Below are 19,310 nucleotides of genomic sequence, written 5' to 3' on the forward strand. Positions count from 1 at the left end.
AGCAAAGGGGACTGAAATACTTAAAACTTTGCTAATAAAAGAAGCCAAAAGCAACAGTGATAAGGAGAAAGAAATGCTGATTTGTTTTTAAAAAGCTGAGTGAACATGTGAAATTTCCTCCTCTCTCTCTGGCTGAAAGCACAGTTGCTCAAGAGGCAGGGAGTGCAGCTCTGGGCACACAGGCCTCCCTCCTGGTCTGAGAGGGCCAGTTCAACCGTATTGGGGCCTAATCTCCCCCTTCCCCTCCACTTCCACCTCTCATGTGTGAAGCATTTAGGACAAAAAAATAAAATAAAGTAGCCCTGAAATCTAAACACCTTCCTTCCATGATCACTACAATCAGATCAACTGAGGACAGCTCCACTGCCAGGGACTTGTGATCCCAGGACAGGAAGCAGCAGCAGCATCATTATTATTACTAACAGAATCTCGCTCTGTCACCCATGCTGGAGTGCAGTGGCATGATCAGTGGCTGCCTCAACTTCATGGGCTCAGGCAATCCTCCAGCCTCACCTTCCTGAGTAACTGGGATTGCACACACACGGCTCATTGATTGATTAACTGATTGATTGACTGTAGAGACAGGAGGTCTCACTGTATTGCCCAGGCTGATCGTGAACTCCGGGCCTCAAGCAATTCTCCCACCTCAGCCTTCCAAAGTGCTGGAATTACAGGTGTGAGCCACCAGGCCTGGTCAGGAAGCACAACACTTACAAAAAAAAAGAAAGAAAGAAAGAATTGCATCTCCCCATCCCCAAAGTCTTTCATTCAATGCATATTTCTCTTTGTGGGGATAAAAGAAAAAGAACAAGACTTTCATCCACTTACCAAAAAGGGCACATACTCTAAGGTGGCCGAAAGAGAAATAAAAAAGGGAAACAAAATTCATTAAAAATAAAAATGACAAAAGAAGAACACGTTTCCACAAAAGCGCAGTTGCTATTAGAGGAGCTGTGGGCCTTGGCTCTTCCTGATGTCAACTAGAGGGCCAAGAAGAGGAGACGCTGAACTTCCTGAAAGGACAAACTTCTTTTCAAACCTCTCCATCCCTTTTTCTGAGATCAAGCTTATGAAGACAGCTTTAAAATTCCAGCACCAGCAGAGCCCTTTCCCTGAACCACAGCACTTGGGAGAACAGGCTCTCAATTGATGTCAAACCCCGTGAAAACGAGAAGAATGAAAGAACCATTTCATTTCAAAAGGTAATAAAGTGAAATCAATGTTTAATCATTTAAGGGCTGAATTTATAACACTCCTAATTAGATCTCTGAGATAACACAGGAAACTTTGACACCAGGGAAAAAAATCTTGGTGGTTTTTTATTATGACATGGAAACTAATCATTTTCCCAAAAAATGTTAGAGGTCTGATTTCAACAAACTTGTTGAATTTTCAAATAGTGTGTTATCAGAAAAATATCTTATTTCTTTCCACCTTCTGTCTCCCACTGTCATGTGGCATGGAGTTCAGCCCTGTGTAATTCAGTGAGCTTTATGTAGTAACCACCCCACACACGTAAGGAAATCAACACTTCCTAAGGCTCTGTGAGTAGCACATGACACATAAATCGTGGCCTGCTGACTCCCCTTATCATGTATTTATTTTTTAGCACTTAGTAGGTACATAGTACACAGTACCTACTGTGTGTGATCAGCCTTTGGGGGTTTTGGAGTTTGTTTTTTAAGATTAAAATCTCTTTTTTGGCCAGGCGTGGTGGCTCACGCCTGTAATCCCAGCATTTTGGGAGGGTGAGGTAGGAAGATCACCTGAACCCAGGAGTTCAAAACCAGCCTAGGCAACAGAGTGAGACCTCATCTCTACAAAAATCTAGCCAGGTATGGTGATGCATGCCTGTATTCCCAGCTACTCAGGAGGCAGAGGTAGAAGGATCACCTGAGCCCAGGAGGCAGAGGCTGAGGTGGGCCACAAGTGTGTCACCGCCCTCCAGTCTGAGTGACAGAGTGAAACCCTGATTTTTTTTTTTTTTTTAAATCTCTCTCTCAAAGACAGCTTACCATCTGTCTAGGGAATGCACAGATAGTCACAAAAAAGTCAATTCATCAACAAGGGTGTCAACACAGAACCTCGACTTCCAAAAAGGAAAGCAGATAAGGGACTTCTAATATAATCCGCCAAGCGCCTCATTCTACAGATAAGGAAACTGAGGCTTGGTACCAGGAATAATTGACGAGAGGCAAGATGACAGACCACGCTTCAAAATGTAGTTAGAGGTAAGATAACAAGTCCTGAGAGGGAAGAGAGCTGGCCTGGAGCGAGGATCTGGGAGAGACCTGGCAGTGGGTGGGATTTCAGTAAATATGAGGACGGGGCAGGTGTTTGGAAAAGGGACAGCACAGAGGTGAAGATGTAGGGGTGTTGGGGAGGTGGGCCCGCTGAGACAGAGACCCCTGTTTGGGAGTAGCAGGAAAGTCGAAAACACTCCGACAGAGCAAGACAATGGAAGCCCAGGGCTTCCCCAAGGGTAAGTGGATAAAATGAGGATCCTGCGAGCTGGGCTCCAACCCAGCCCTACCTTAATGCCATGCAGATGTGAAGAAGTGACCTGAAAGCCCTTTCCATGGGTTCCTTCACTGGCAACACTGGGGCAGCACTAATCACCTCCCACAGCTCTTTGAGTCGAGAGACTGAGCAGAAGGGTGACCAGTCCACACTGAGCATCTACTGGGTGGATACCAGGCACTGCTCAGGCACAAAACGGGATGGTGAATAAGAATAAAGGAGGCCCTGCCTCTCCCCAGGGAGCTCCCATCCTACCTGCAGGAGGCCAAAACTAAGCAAGAAAGTACACAGAATTTTCTGGCACGTGATGCTAACACAGAAGGCAGACATTGAGGACTGTGGTTGAGAAGGACTACAGAAGTTCCAGCATCTTGGAGGCACGCAGAGTCCTACTCTATCCCAGGCTCCCTAAACTAAGAAACTCACCCTTTATCCTCAAAGGATAAACACCACAGAAACTGCAGGAGCTATAAAAGCTTCTGAGTAAAGCAACACCAAGACACCAGTATGAGTCAGTTCCAAGGACTATTTCCTGCAATGGCTTCCTCGAGGCTGAGTTCTTCCTGCCACAACCACCTCCTGTCACTGCTTCCCTTGGGGCCTCTGGGCTTCTACCTCCATCCACCTGCCTGTAGCTGGTCACTCCTGCTAACCTTTTAACAGACACTAGGTGTCTTTTAGCCACCTGTGAACATCTTTTGCCAGGGTTGTTCCACCTTCTCTCCTCTATGCATCCTACGGTGATACTGCTAATAAAAATACACAAACTGAAAAAACACTCGGCGAAGAAGGCATCTGCTTCTTCCTGCTAATGTCAACAGAAACAGGGTTTGTTTACCGGCGGGGTCATGAGGACAAGACACATAGAACCCTCTCAGGGACCTTCTGGGGAGGTGGGGGAGGAGGGTTGGGGGGAAGTCATATTACTTTCTCAGATGCCGGGGAGCCGCCCTGCTTTCTAACCTCTGGTTGGAAGAGAAAGCTGTGGTATCACAAACTATAAGGTGAGACTTACTCGCACGGCATCTTCCACATAAAGATGATAAAATGCCATGCAAGCCGGGCTCAGTGGCTCAGCCTGTAATCCCACGCCTTTGGGAGGCTGAGGTGAGTGGACTGCCTAAGCCTGCGGGTTCGAGACCCGCCCGGGCAACTTGGCGAGACCTCATCTCTACAATAAATCAAAATGAGCCGGGTGTGGTAGCGCACACCTGTAGTTCCAGTTACTTGGAAGGCTGAGGCGGAAGGATCGCCGGAGCCCAGCAGGTCGAGGCTGCGGTGGCCGGGAACGGTCACTGCACTCCAGTCTGGGTGACAGAGTGAGACTCCAACTCAAAAAAAAAAAAAAAAAACCATGCAATAATTTACTATTAATATTGTTTTTGATCTTTTGACTATGCAGAGGAAATAGTGGAAAAGACTGTCCAAGTTCAACAGCAAAGGGGATCGTGCAACTGGTTACAGAATGGAAAACACTGGGAGCACATGGCCAAGGCCTTCCAAAAGGTTAAAGTCATCAATAAGAATAAATTTTTTCCTTTTTCAGACGGGATCTCCCTCTGTCACTGAAGCGGAAATACAGTGACACAATGACAGTTCACCGCAGCCTCAAATTCCTAAGCTTAAGTGATCATCTCTCTTCGGCTTCCCAACTAGCTGTGACTCTAGCCTAGCCACCATGCCCAGCAATTTTTTTTTTAAGAGATGAGGTCTCACTATGTTGCCCAGGCTGGTCTGGAGCCCCTGGGCTCAAGCAATCCTCCCACCTCGGCCTCCCAGGGATTACAGGCGTGAGCCACAGTGCCTGACCTTAAATAATAATAAACATTTTTAAGGCTATAAATAACAATGGAGAAAACCATGGAGAGTATGGTTTGGGTCTTTGTGTCAGGAAGTGTCCGTGGGATTTGCATTTAAAAATCCTACCCTGCCTGTATCCATATTTTAAAACAAAAGTAATAAGCAAAGGCCCAGGAAATTCAGTCTCCAGGGGCAGACACGGTCGTCCCCAAAGGAAATTGCAGGGACTTCTGGCCATGTGCCCAGCTCATCTGCGTGGCAAATGCGACTGAGCCATGAGAATTCATTCACTTGAGGCAGCCCATCAAAGGAGGGGTCACGTGTGAGCAAGGAGGACCCTTCCAGGGTCAGACACTTGGCCTTGATAAATTCTCCGCAAAAAGTTCTGGAGCAAGGTTTTGAAGCAGTTCTGGGAAGCGGTGTCTCGCCCAATCCTGCAGGCCCTCTCTCCCAATCCCTGATGACTGAGTCACCACAGCCAGCCCTGATGCCTCCCAGCTGCGGGATGGTCTGGCCGTGGCAGTTCTTAAAGAGCACAAGGTAGCAATTTGGAATCAGCTCAGTCAATAAATATATGCTGACACACGGCTTTCTACAGTCAGTTAAGAAATACATCTGTTGCCCAGGAGTTAAGAGAATATTCTGACCAAACTAAAAAATTTGAAGTAAAATATGAAAGGTTGAGGCATTGTGAAAATTAACAATGGCATATCATGCTACTTGGAAAATAAACTCACTCTAACATTCAGTCAGCAAATGTTTAATTAGCACCTACTACATGCCAGGCGATATGCTCAATGCTGAGGATATGGAATAAAAGGCAGCTCAGGCACAGAGACCTAGATCTGTAATCCCAGTACTTTAGGAGGATGAGGCAAGAGGATTAGCATGGGCCCAGGAATTCAATGCCAGACTGTACAACATACTGAGACCTTGTCTCTACAAAAATAAAAATGAACTCGCTGGATGTGGTGGCACATGCCAGTAATCCCATCTACTCAGGAGACTGAGGTGGGAAGATTGCTTGAGACAAGAAGTTCAAAGTTGCGATGAGTTATCACGCCACTGCACTCCAGCCTGAGTGGCAGAGCAAGAATCTAAGAAAAAAAGAAGATATAAAATCAACGTGCAAAGACAGTCGCATTTTTATACACCAACAACAAACAGAACCAAATAAAAAGCACAACCCCATTCACAACAGCCACATACAAAAAAATGAAATACCTCGGCATCTTCCTAACCAGAGAAGTGAAAGACCTTTACAATGAAAACTACAAAACACTACTCAAAGAAATCAAAGGCACAAACAAATGGAAAAACATTCCATGCTCATGGATAGGAAGAATCAACATTGTTAAGATGTCCATCCTACCCAAGGCAATCTACAGATTTAATACAATACCCATTAAATTACCAATATCATTCTTCTCAGAAATGACAATACAGAAATTCGCAAGGAAACATAAACAACCACAAATAGCCATAACAATCCTCAGCAAAAGAAACAAAGCAGGAGGAATCAAACTTCCAGACTTTAAACGTTAGTATAAGGTTACAATAATCAAATCAGCCTGGTACTGGTACAAGAACGGGCATACGGACCAATGAAACAGGATAGAGATTCCAGAAGCAAAACCTTAATTTCTCAACCAACTCATCTTCGACAAAGTCTCCACCAACAACCACTGGCGAGAGGAGAAGCTCTTCAGTAAATGATGCTGGGAAAACTAGCTGACCACATGCAGAAGACTGAAACAGGACCCCTACCTATCACCATACACAAAAATCAACTCTAAATGGATCAAGGACCTAAACATAAAACCTCAAACTATAAGAATCTTAGAAAACACAGGAGACACCCTTACAGACATTGGAATAGGCAACCAATTCCTGATCAAAACCCCAAACACCCATGCCATAAGAAATAAGATAGATAAGTTGGGACCTCATCAAACTGAAAGCTTCTGCAAAGCTAAAGAAACCATCAAGAGAGCAGGGAGACAGCCCACAGACTAGGAAAAAATATTTGCTAAGTGTATATCTGACAAAGGCCTAACATTCAGGATCTACAGGGAACTCAAATGTGCCAAAAGGAAAAAAACAAACAGCCTTATTAAAATGTAGGCAAAGGATGGGAATAGGAACGTCTCAAAAGGAGACATATGAGCAGTCAACAGATACATGAAAAAATGCTCGGCCTCACTAATCAGAAATACAAATCGAAATCACACTGAGATACCACCTAACTCCAGTCAGGATGGCCATCATTAAATAACTCAAAAAACAACAGACGGCAAGGTTTGGTTGCTCAGCCTGTAACCCCAGCTGAGGGAGACTGAGGCGAATGGACTTCCTGAGCCCGTGGGTTCCAGACCAGCCCGGGTAACTTGGTGAGACCTCATCTCTACAATTAAAAAAATCAAAAATTAGCTAGGTGTGGTAGCACGTGCCTGTAGTACCGGCTACTTGGAAGGCTGAGGCGCAAGGATTGCTGGAGTGCAGCAGGTTGACACTGGGGTGGCCGTGAGTATGCCACTGCACTCCAGCCTGGGCAACGGAGAGAGACTCCAACTCAAAAAAATAAAAAATAAAAACCAACACTGGAGAGGATGCAGAAAAAAGGGAATGCTTCTACACTATTGTTGGGAGTGTAAACTAGTATAACCTCTGTGGAAAACAGTGTGGTGACTTCTAAAACATCTAAAAATCAACCTTCCATATGACCTTGCAATCCAGGAATATACCCGGAAGAACTCAAATCATTCTACAAAAAAGATACCTGCACATGCATGCTTATTCCAGCGCCATTCACAATAGCAAAAACATGGAACCAACTGTGCTGCCCATTGAAAGTGGACTGGATTTTAAAAATGTGATTAAATATACATGATGGAATATTATGCAGCCATAAAGAACAAAATTATGGACTTCGCAGTAACTTCGATGTATTTAGGGTCTATGATACTCAGTGATCTATCACAGAAACAAAGAACTGAGTACCACATGTTCTCACATAAGAGAACCCTGAACTGTTATCATAATACTACAAGAAAGAGATTAGCAGTAGCAGGTCACTGCCAAGGGAAGGAGGGAGAGGGGAGCACAAATAACTAATAAGGTACCTGATGCCAAACCAGGCGAAGTGAAGACCAATGGGAGGCCCAAACTTCACCTGCACAATGATCACCTATGTACCTAATCTTGAATTATACCCTACATCTTTAAAATTAAAAAAAATGGCCAGGCGCATTGGCTCAAGCCTATAATCCCAGTACTTTGGGAGACCAAGGTGAGAGGACTGCCTGAGCCTGCAAGATCAAGACCAACCTGGGCAACATGGTGAGACCTCGTCTCTACAGTAAATTTTTAAAAAATTAGCCGGGCATGGTAGTGCGCACCTAGTTCCAGCTACTTGGAAGGCTGAAGTGGAAGGTTCGCCAGAGCCTAGCAGGTCGACACTGGGGTGGCTGTGAGCATGCCACTGCACTCCATCCTGGGCAATGGAGTAAGACTCCAGCTTAAAAAAATAAAAACAAACTAATTAATTAAATTAAAAAGAAGAAAGGAAGAAATGAGAGAGAGCATGAAATAACAGGCAGGTCCTTGCACCAAGAAGCTGGCAGTGTAGTAGCAAATACATATCAATACTACTTTTCATGTGTTTTAAACTCTTAGTATGTGTCAAGAATTGTTCTGAACACTTTATTTGTGTCAACTTTTTAAAAATTCTCATATAGTATAAAATAGGGTTTATTATTAGCCTCATTTTACAGAGAAGAAAACAGAAACAGAGAGTTGAAATAACTTGTCCAAGCTGAGCAACTGTCAGTAGGAAAAGCTGGGATTTGAACCCAGACACTTCAGCTCTACGCTGATAGTATGAGCAAAGAGGTCTGCAAAGGGGAAGAAAAAGCCGCAGCCACTGACTGAGGGAGTAGGCATCCAGGTAAAACTGGTAGAGCCTTTAAGGATGCATAGGAATTCATCAGGGGCATGAGAAAGGTTCCTTCCAGACAAAAGGGTTACAGACGCCGAGCACAGCCATTCAAAACCACAAAGAGAGCTGGATGCAGTGGCTCATGCCTGTAATTGCAGCACTTTGGGAGGCCGAGGTTGGAGGATCACTTGAGCCCAGGAGTTTAAGAGCAACCTAGGCAACACGGTAAGACCTCATCTCTACCAAAAAAACAGTCAAAAAATGAGTTATGGTGGTATCTGCCTGGAGTCCCAGCTACTTGGGAGGCTGAGGTAGGAGGATAGCCTGAGTCCAAGAGGTTGAGGCTGCAGTGATCATGCCACTGCACTCCAGCCTGGGTGATAGAGTGAGACCCCAACTCAGAAAAAAGAAGTCACAAAGAAAAATAATTTTAAAAGATAAAAACACTCACACTTTTATTACTGCGTATTAGGCAGGGAGTTCCTGTAGAGTTCCCAACTAAATCATAACTAGGAATGGAGTTGACATGCTTTGGTTTCATGACCCCCACAGTCCGTGCACACAACAGCAGCATCCAGGTCCTCGGTCCACACTGCTCACAGGAACACCATCTAACAGAACGCATTGCTCAGGAGTCCTTAACAGTACCCAAGCAGGAAATGCTGACACTAAACACCTCACTCAACCAGTCTGGCCACAAAGACAAAAAAAAAAAGAAAACCTGGGAGGTGAGGGGGCCAGGTATGGGTGTCATGTCCCAGAAGGTCTCATTCTAACAGGATGGCAGTGTCCCCTTCCACATATCCTGCAATTTCATTAGATGAGCAAGGGCTTTGTTCCCCAGAACTTAAAGACGTTCCCAAGTCCTTCTTGGATATGACAAGAAGATTAGACCCAGTGAGTGTGCAATAAAATGGCGGTTGTAAACATAGCTATTCTGGGTTATCTTTCCCTGAGATATTTAATGCTAATTCACACTCTCTTAACAATGTTCTTCAAAATAAATATAACTGACTGAATCACACCCCATAAATGATTAAATGAATGGTTATCAAACGTTCACACTGACTATTAAGTGCCAGTCTCTCCAGCCATGGGGAATAATAGACAAAGTTTGTCTCCACGTTAAAAACAGGCATGTTCGCAAGGTGTCGGCTGCTTGGAATTGAGTTCTTTTCTTTTCTTTTCAAGTCGGAGTCCTACTGTCACCCAGGCTGGAGTGCAGCGGCACTCTCATGGTCACTGCAGCCTCCTTCTGCTGGGCTCAGGTGATCCTTCCACCTCAGCCTTCCAAGCAGCTGGAACCACAGGCGAGTGCCACCATGCCCAGCTAATTTTTTGATTTATTGTAGAGACCAGGTCTCACCAAGTTGCCCAGGCTGGTCTCGAATCCCTGGGCTCAGGCAATCCTCTTGCCTTCACCTCCTAAAATGTTGGGATTACAGGCGTGAGCCACTGCACCTGGTGAGAGTTATTTTCTCCATTCATAAATAATGTTAGATGGAGAATTTGGTACCCAAGACAGAAAACACAAATACTTGATCCGAGGTATGCTGAGAGTTCTCCAGACCGAGCTGACACATGGGGAAGTACACTCACAGCTCCAACCAGCCCCGCGCACCTTCCCTTCCTGCCCAGGGAACACGACATGCTCAAAACAGGTGGAGGCTCCCCACCCTCCAGCAGGGGCTGATTGAGGGGGAGGAGGAGGAGGACAGGGGAGGAGAAAACAGTAGAAGCACCAGAGTGAAAGGGTGAGGGGCTGTGACCCTTGAGAGCAGCCCAGGCTCCTCCCCTGCCCTGCTCCTGACCACAGGCTGTTCCTGCCCTGGCCCTGCGGTGGCGGTGGGCCTCTTCATCTCCGGGGCTTTCACACAGGGCATGTGGACTGGGGCTTTTCTACACTCTCACATCTCACATACTGAGGCCACGGAGGTTGTCTCTCCTGACTTCCTGACAGAAAACACACATGCAGTTCCTTGCTGGCTTTGTCGGGATTTCTCCTGCCTGTCGTCTGGACATGAGTCACGTGTGAGTCACCTTGTGCTAACCTTCAACTGATGAAGCAAAGTTGAACATTAGCCAATCAGAATTGCCTCATCTGCATGGTGGGAACGCTAATGCATGCTGGGAATCCTAACTCTCACTAAAAGGAGGTCAGCTCGGCTGTGAACACATCTCAAGGAATTGGCACAGTGTAGACAGCTCCCTTACAGATAGGGCTGTCCTGCCCACTGTCCCCTTGTGGCCCACTCAGTAAACCTGTTTTTCTACTCTAATCTGACTTGGTGAATTCTTTCACTGCCCCCAAAGCCACCGTCTGGTTGCAGCCCACAACAGGTTAAGTAGGACGCACACACACACACATCCCAATGTGAGCAAGAAACTGCCTGTGATAAGCAAATTAAATCGGGATTCATCCACAAGACCATGCGTCCCTCACACTAAACTTATACACTTGTGTATAGATATAACAAGTGCACATACATGATATATACATTTGTGTATGGGAGGTCACAGCAAAATTTGAGTGGCCAGCCCACTGATATCATCCTATAGATGGACCATGCATAAATGTAAAAACCTGAGAGTTCAGAACCAGAAAGGGACAATGGGGCTGCCGGGGAGGGAGGTGCTAAACACACAGGCCCGCAGTCACCTGGTGTCACTGAACATGGGAATGAGGCGACCCACCCCCGGGCCCAAGGCCACCCACACACTTGGGTCCACAGATACACCCCCAACTTACTGGAACTTCAAAAGCCTCCTGGGTGTCATCCAGCATCTGGATTTTGATGGACATGAGCTTTCCTGAAGGTGTTGGGGGTGGCTTCTGTCCACGTTCCAAGGTACTGATCCCCGAATTCTCCGGGGCCCCCAGTCGTGATCCTGGGGTTGGCCTCTGTTCTATTTCTCCCATGATGAAAGTAGCCTATAGGATATCTGCAGGAGACAGTGAGAGAGAGAAAAGCACATCAGAAGAGAAGCCTTGAAAAGGTGAAAATTCAAAATGGAGTAACTTAAGTGAGAATGGCAGCCATTTTAACACTGCTTAGCTTTATCATGCTTTTTCAGCAGCGTACTTCAGCCCACCTTTATAATCATTAAACAAGAAACAAAACCGGTTTCCTGGAGGTAGTTACTGATAATTGTCTTACAACTCCCAAGCAGGCCTTGTACTAACTGCCCTCTTATCCAAAGTATCTGTCTTCCTGCCATAAAGAGCCAAGCTGACCTAATCTATTATGAGCAGCCCTTCACGATCAACATGGCACAGATCACCACCCCACTACCATGGCGACAGCTCCTATGCTTACCTGCTCCTTTCCTGGTGACATGACACAGACCACCACCACCCCATCACCATGGCAACCTGCTCCCACTAAAAGGGGGTTTTCAACCTCAAGCATTTGCCGCCAAAAGTCCCTTAAGCGTCGCGCTCTCTCTCTAGTCTTGGAGAGGTTGATCCCCCCTTTTTCTCTGATCTACCTTCTAAGTAAACTTTTTCTGACCTTTGCTTGGTGCAATTCTTTGCATCTTTCCCACAGCACCAGCGTGACCTAAGCCTCATTCGAAACCCAAGCAATTTGTCATCTTCTCCCCTTTGTTGCAGGAACTTCTCTGTACCCTCCCAGGGTAAGCAAGGGCTCCCTCTCCCGCACACAGGGAGGCTTCAGCTCAGTCACTTACAAAGTCATCTTTAAGCATGGAAGGCATGTGACTATTTTTGCATATTTTATTATTTTTGCATATTATGCATATTGCTGCATACTTTATTTTTTCTCATTTTTTTACAGTCACTCTTAATTATTCAGCATCTACAATGGGCTAGGCACTACTTTTTACACGTTGGTCTGGTGGGAAGATGACAAACAGTAGCTAGGCCATATCGTTAGCATCCATTAATTACCTCTTCGGACACAGTCACATACTAAGGGATGTGGGTATTAGAAAGATAAACAGGTAAAACACACACTGTGGTGCTCAAGCTTATAATCTGGTTACGAAAATAAGACATACACAACATACAGTAGGGTCTTTTCTCTCAATTTCTACTGCTTGTTTCTATTACCATAACCTCCTCCTTCGGTTCTTTCCCGCCACCCACCCCTCCAACTATTTCCCCCTTTCCCAAGAAGCCAGTCTACTTACTGCTTTCTAGTGTTAACAAAGCTATTTTCTTAAAAACTCGACATTCTTCCTTCCTTCCCAGATCATCCACTCTTCTCTCATGGCACCTGCACGTCTCCTTCCCTTCCTCCTGTCTCTGTTGGGCTCCAGGACTCCACACACATGGCCCTCTGTGGCTCAAGGCTTTGGCCTCTTTCTCTACCTGGAAACTTCTACCAATGCTTTAAAATCCTGTTCAAATGTCACATCTGTGACACCTGGGCAGAGTGCATGTGCTGCTGTCCTCTCTGCACTCATGACTGTCAAAGCCATACCATGGTTGCTGAGCCCACGTGCATCAAGTCCCTTGGCACTACGATGGCCCTAAAGCAGGAATCCAATCTTGGAGATTCTTTGCATCAACAACCACAGGGGCACAACACCTGCATAGAGTGGAGGTCAATATTGACTGCTTAGTGAGTGACTGGATCACTCGCCAGTCCATTTACATATAGCTGCATGTTAAGTGTCATTAGAAGACAAAGGATGAGACATCCACAGGAGACAAGTGATTAAGAGGGGGAGAGGGCTTCCATCATGGAGAAGATGGAAACTGGACCCAACTTGGTCTTAAGCGTTGGATAATCCTTGGAAAGAGACAGGAGATACCCAGGAAAAAGCATTCCAGGAAGAAGAACAGCATCAACAAAGTCATGAGGCAGAAACAGGACAGCATTAGGAAGGAGAGTGAGACTCAGTGCCAAAGAGTCAGAGACATATTTTGGAAACAGTCTGAAATCAGACTATAGAGAACTTTAAATGCCAAGCTGAGAAATAAGGTCTTTACCCTGTAGCAGCAGGGAGCCACTGGGGTAAGAATAACAACATAACAAAGAAGAATTTCAGAAAAATGAACCTGAAGATGGTATACAATATGGAAAGAGAGATGGTGGGGAAAGGAGGGTGGGGACTGGGGCGCCCATGACAAAGCGACTGCAACAATGCACGCTTGAGATGACAACCTGCAGCAGCCACAGAAATCAAAAGGTGACACTATGAGATCTACTTCTGTGGGGAAAAAAAGTAGATTTTCTTATCACCCGATGTTATAAATGGTTAGCTACTGAGAGGCGAAGATGAAAGTCTAACCACGATCAGAAAGTTTAAATCGGAGCAGAAGGGAGAAAGTAGGGGGAGGCGTGAGTTTGTGAGGGTTACCAAAGGACAGCCCCAGGCTATCAGGGAGGTGGTGCCAGATCTGGGACAGAGGTTCAGAGTCCATCTTGCTGTAGTGAGAGCCGTGTGAATGAATAAAAGGGGGTGCATGTGGAACCACAAAAGCAGAAAGCACCACCACGACCAGTCCTGAGAGTCAACAGGGAAAGAGGAACAGGAAAGAGGAATGGGAAGAGACCCCCAGGGGCACTTGAGGACAAAGGCCTGGGGCAGAGTACATGTGCTGCTCCAGGCTCCAGGAGCCACCTGAGCTGAGCACATGTCTCACATTTGAAAACAAGTCACCCGACAGCTCTTCTCTTCAGGAAAAACCATCCTGTTTGTGACCATTTTGTAGGGCTTTTGTGCCCCACTCATTCTCATCCTTCTCCTGAAGAGTCAGGTCCCCAGAAGTTTCCCAGTAAATTCCTCACTTCCCTCTCACTGAAACCTCAAACCACGAGGGCTGGCCCTGAGGTCAACAGATCAGAAACTATGGGGTCCCATCAGTGACCTGAGCCAGTGACTCAAATCACCAGGGGGTCTAAAAGGGTGTGCCCTTAAATCAGGTAAGGAACATACTGATTGTCTAGGAAACATGTTTTACTACTTTCCACACACCTTCTCCACCAACTTCCCCCAAAAGCCTTTTGAAGATTATTATTCATTCCTCAATAATTCTTTGAGATTGAGTTCTGTGACAAGGAGATGCTAGTTACGGACCAGCCTTTCTGAAACCACTCCTTTTTTTGAATCCCTGATTTCACACTTCTTTTACATAAGTGCCTTTCTCATTTCTGCCCCAAATAAACTTTTGTGAAGCATCTATTTGTAACCTGTTCGGCTGTGTGACCTCTGCTTTGGTTCATACACCCATTAGTCTTGAGAGGTGAGACCAGACCTTGGTCATCCACGATGTCCCCACGGGCCTTACACCAAAGTGGAAAACAGATCCTCGATACTGGCTCAGTGAATCGTATGTGGGTGGTGATATACTCATTATGAAGTCAGCTGTGCTCAAAATTATCTCCACAAGCCAGGCTAAATTACTTCCATATTCTATGTTTTCTGTTCATTGTCCCACGGTTAAAACTAAATGCAACCCCAGAGAAAACTATGCTATCAGTCAAGCTTGGCTTCTCCACTCCCAGCCCCTCTGCATTTTCCCTATTTGAGTGCCTCTCATGCCGCCCTTTTCTTCCCTACACCCAGAATGAACAGTCCCTGTTCACCGCCATTCAATTCAAGGAGGCATGGGCCCAGCTGTGGCTCCGATGCCCAGCCAGGGAGCTGATGGCAGGAAGGAAGGAAGGTAAATAAATCTAACAAACCCAAAAGCCTCCTGTGTATAAATATTAATCCACACTCTATTCTGAACTCACCTCCACTAACTTCCTCTGACTTCTGATTCCTAGAGGAATAGTCAAAATAAAGGAGACCAGCATTTCTTTCCTGGTGATCCATTATGACTAATGTGATCACTCCCAATTTTAAGGTAAAAGGTTGTTTGCAAAACTATGTTATTCTTTAGCACTATTTGAAAAATAGCAACCCATGACAACCCAGCTCAAAGGGGCTAGGAACCCTCCCACAAATGCATTTTTCTCCTTGTCCCACCCTAAGAAAGCCAAGGCCCTTCATCCTCTGGACTGAACCCTTTTCTTTTCCTCTTGCCCAAGATCCTCAAATAAATATACATTCTAAGTTTTAGCACCCTGGCATTTAAAAATCTGAGTTAGTGATTAGCAGATATTTGGAACCTTCAAACCCTATTTCTTTAGTCCTCCAATGACCTCATGCCTCTGCTATTTCTACTTCTGGATATTGGTTTGAACAAAATATGCCACACTCTCTTTTTGTTATCATACTTGCATGCAGACTGCTGCTGTACAGGGAAAAGTCTGTTTAATTCAAACATAAATCCAGCCAAGAGTTTTGAGACCAGCATCCTAAGAATGCCCAGGGAACATCTCAGGAACGCTGGCACATCATAAATGGGGCATCACAATTGGTACTTGGTACCAGAACTGGCAGGCCTAGGAATACAATGCCGTTTTCTAGGTAAATAAATCTAACAAACCCAAAGGCCTCCTGTGTATAAATACTAACCCACACTCTATTCTAAACTCACCTCCACTAACTTCCTCTGACCTCTGATTCCTTGAGGAATAATCAAAATAAAGGAGACTAGCATTTCTTTCCTGGTGATCCATTGTAACTAATGTGATCACTCCCGATTTTAAAATAAAAAGTTGTTTGCAAAACTATGTTATTCTTAAGCACTATTTGAAAAATTAATTTTAAAAAGTGACCAAAATTTTTAAAAAGTAACAATGTTTAGCTAGCATAGAAAAGATAAAAAACTAGAGTTTTTTGTTTTAGATCTCCTGTCCTGAAATCCTGACTTAAAGGCTTCCTCTTGGATTTCACCCAAAAGCAATAAGCAGCACACCCAAAAATGTAGATTCTATCCCCACAGAAACTAGAAGACATCTGTAACCCCAAACCACAAGATGTGAGGAAGAGTTGCCAAACTTATAGTGAAGGTCAGAAAGAAGACAGCGAAAATGCTTGGAGAGGCTGTTCATGGCTGCGAACTTCAGAGAAGAAACATTTCCCCAGTAACAAACCAGAAACAACTTTCTTGGAACAACAGAGACAGTATCCAGATTGGCTGGAACAGCTTTCCTGGACACATTGTGATATGAAATGAGATTCCACACAGGCCAGCCATATTTATAGGAAGCAGTCTACTACTGAGGCAAGGTGAAGGTGACATAGATTGCACTAGGAGCCCCCTCCGTGTTCACGACCAAACACACACACACACACACACACACACACACACACACACACACACACACACCCTCAGGTCATGAGAATTCCGGTTAGCATTCAACATGGCACCGTTGGCTGGCCCACAGGAGGCTCCTGCAAACAGCACCATGACAGTTCATCAAGAACTCATCTAATAACAATAACAATGACCTTGAAGAAGATGCTGCAAGAAAAAAGAAAAAAATGAAAACAAAAGACCAATGAACATCCATCAAAGAAATGTTACATGCAACAAATCAAAAGTTTGTAGAAGCACATTGTCATAAACTAACAAAACTTCATGAAATAACTGACTCCATAGACAAAAATACAAGAGAATTTATAAGAGCTCAGGGAAGCTATATGAAGACATCAGCAGGAAATAAAGAATGAGAGCAAACAGGACAGGGGAAATGGAAGAATTAATAAAAATATAATCAAAATAGGCCAAATGGGGCACCACAGGTGTGGTGTAGCTCAAAGGAAATATGCACTAGTGAAAATGAGAGACCTGAGGGAAAAACTGAGAAAAGTAAGCAAAAGATTTTAAACAGAGAGAGAACTGATAGATGTGGAAGACAAAGAGAAGTGATTCAACATACCCATAATCTTCCCTGGAGAAAAAAAAAAAACAACTGGAGAAGGGAACAAGAAAAAAAATGTTTAAGGCATATTTCAGAAAAACATTCCAGAAACTAAAGACAATTCTCCATAACAAATGAAGATATCTTATCCAAGGAAGAATGACCATAAAATGATCGCCATTAAATCATTTCCTGAGGAACCCCTGATGTTCAAAAATCAGGAAGGAATCCTTTGGGCACATCGGCAAAAAGTTCAAATAAAATATGAGAGAGCAAAATTTTAGGTTTGTCCACAGCAACATTCAAGGCTTAATTGCCAAAAATGTCCTCAAAGAAATACAAAAGAATCAAAACCTTAAACACAGACAAACTCATTGAAATATTAGCCAAATATGTTAAACTGGCAAGAATTCAGAAGAATGTTAGCCAAGCCCTTCTTGAAAAGAACTACAAAAGGATAAACTTCAGCAAAACAAGAAAAGAAAGAAACGAAAAGCAATCATTAGTAAACTTTAAATCCATTTGTACTAAAAGAGGAAGATTAAGAGTTGTAATGGCTGCAGAATATTATATGCCTTTTTATTTCTAATGTAGAAATAAAAAACTAAAAATAGCAGAGAAAGGAAAAGACATAATGAAAGGCACTGTCCATTAGCTATTACCTCATGTTTTAAAACTGAGAGTAGAAAGAATTTAAGTCTCCAAAGATGTACAGACAGTTAATAAACACATGAAAAGATGCTCAACATCATTAATCACTGGGAATGCAAATTATTTTCACAGTGAGATACTTCACATCCACTATAATGGCTATAACAAAAAAGACAATAACAAGTGTTAACAAAAATGTGAAAAATCTGAAACTCTCACGAATGCATAGTGGCTGGTGGGAGTATACAATGGTACCAACACTCTGGAAAACATTTTGGCAGTTTCTTAAAAATTGAATCATAAATTTTAGCATAGAACCCAGCAAGTCCTTTTCCTAGGGACCCAGCAACATCACCCCTATCTATGCATCTCCCTATGAAAATGAAAACTTATGTCAGCACAAAGACTTACATAAAGATGTCCATAGCCAAAAAACAGCCAAGTGAATAACTCAAATGTTCACCAGCTGGTGAATGAATAAACAAAACGTGATCTATCCATACAATGAAATAAGCAACAAAAAGAAACAAAATGCTGACACCCACCAAAACACAGCAGAACCCCAAAAACACTTAGCTAAGTAAAAAGAGCCAGATGCAAAAGATGACAGAGCATAGAAACATACTTACATGAACTATTCAGAAAAGGCTTTGTCCAGAGGCTAAATACCCAGAAAGCAGTTGCCTGGGACTGCAAGTAGAGGCTGGGATTGACGGCAATGGACACAAGGAATTGGGAATCTAGATTGTGGCGATGGTCACACCACCCTGTAAATGTACTAGAAACCTTTGAACAGTACCCCTGAAATAGGTCAAGGTGATGATTTGTAAATTACATCTCAATAAATCTACTAAAAATGCCAATGTGTCCATGAATATTCCTGGGAACACACAGAACCTCCTTGGAAGGACAGAGAAGTAATTGGCAGGAGAGCTGACTCTAGTGAGGCAACCAGCCTGGTCAAGGACACTGGGGACTTGCTTCGGGCCTTTTTAATTTTGTACATGGCCAGGCTCAGTGGCTCAGCCTGTAATCCCGCGCCTTTGGGAGGCTGAGGTGAGTGGATTGCCTGATCCCGCGGGTTCGAGACCCGCCTGGGCAGGCAAGACCTCATCCCTACAATAAATCAAAAAAAAAAATCAGCTGGGCGTGGTAGCACATGCCTATAATTCTGGCTACTTGGAAGGCTGAGGCGGAAGGATCGCCGGAGCCCAGCAGGTCGAGACTGCGGTGGCCGGGAGTGGCCACTGCACTCCAGTCTGGGCAACAAAAATGTACACACATTTTAAGAAAGGAAAAAATTGCATTAAAATTGTAATATTTAATATATACCAATAACAAAAGATGAATACAAGTTATGGTGAACTAAAAGTAATACAAAGATAACATCTCTTAAAATGTGTATATAGGCCGGGTCAGCCTGTAATCCCAGCGGTGGCTCAGCCTGTAATCCCAGCACCCTGTAATGGGAGGCCGAGGCGAGAGGATTTCTTAAGCCTGGGGGTTCGAGACCCACCCAGGCAACTTGGTGAAACCTCATCTCTACAATAAATAAATTAAAAAAAAAAAAATGAGCTGGGCATGGTTGCGCGCCTGTAGTTCCGGCTACTTGGAAGGCTGTGGCAAAAGGATCGCCTAAGCTTAGCAGGTCGAGGCTGCAGTGGCCATGAGCATGC

The 19,310-nt window shown here is 44.4% G+C and overlaps 1 protein-coding gene across 2 annotated transcripts in view; it reads right to left on the reverse strand.

Moving 5' to 3' along the window:
- The window catches only part of FARP1 (FERM, ARH/RhoGEF and pleckstrin domain protein 1), a 292,674-nt gene that overhangs the window by 234,229 nt on the left and 39,135 nt on the right, over nt 1-19,310 (reverse strand). The window contains exon 2 of one of the 2 annotated variants that reach the window (XM_008073446.1): nt 11,007-11,200. In XM_008073446.1, the coding sequence (XP_008071637.1) occupies nt 11,007-11,177 (171 nt within the window). In that variant the 5' untranslated portion in view covers nt 11,178-11,200. Of the gene's footprint in view, nt 1-11,006; nt 11,219-19,310 lie in introns of those variants that run through there. The other variant, XM_021706666.1, reaches the window with a different exon arrangement.

This window comes from Carlito syrichta, unplaced genomic scaffold (genome assembly GCF_000164805.1).
Source record: "Carlito syrichta isolate Samal-C Ts95f unplaced genomic scaffold, Tarsius_syrichta-2.0.1 Scaffold315847, whole genome shotgun sequence".
Classification (NCBI taxonomy): domain Eukaryota; kingdom Metazoa; phylum Chordata; class Mammalia; order Primates; family Tarsiidae; genus Carlito; species Carlito syrichta.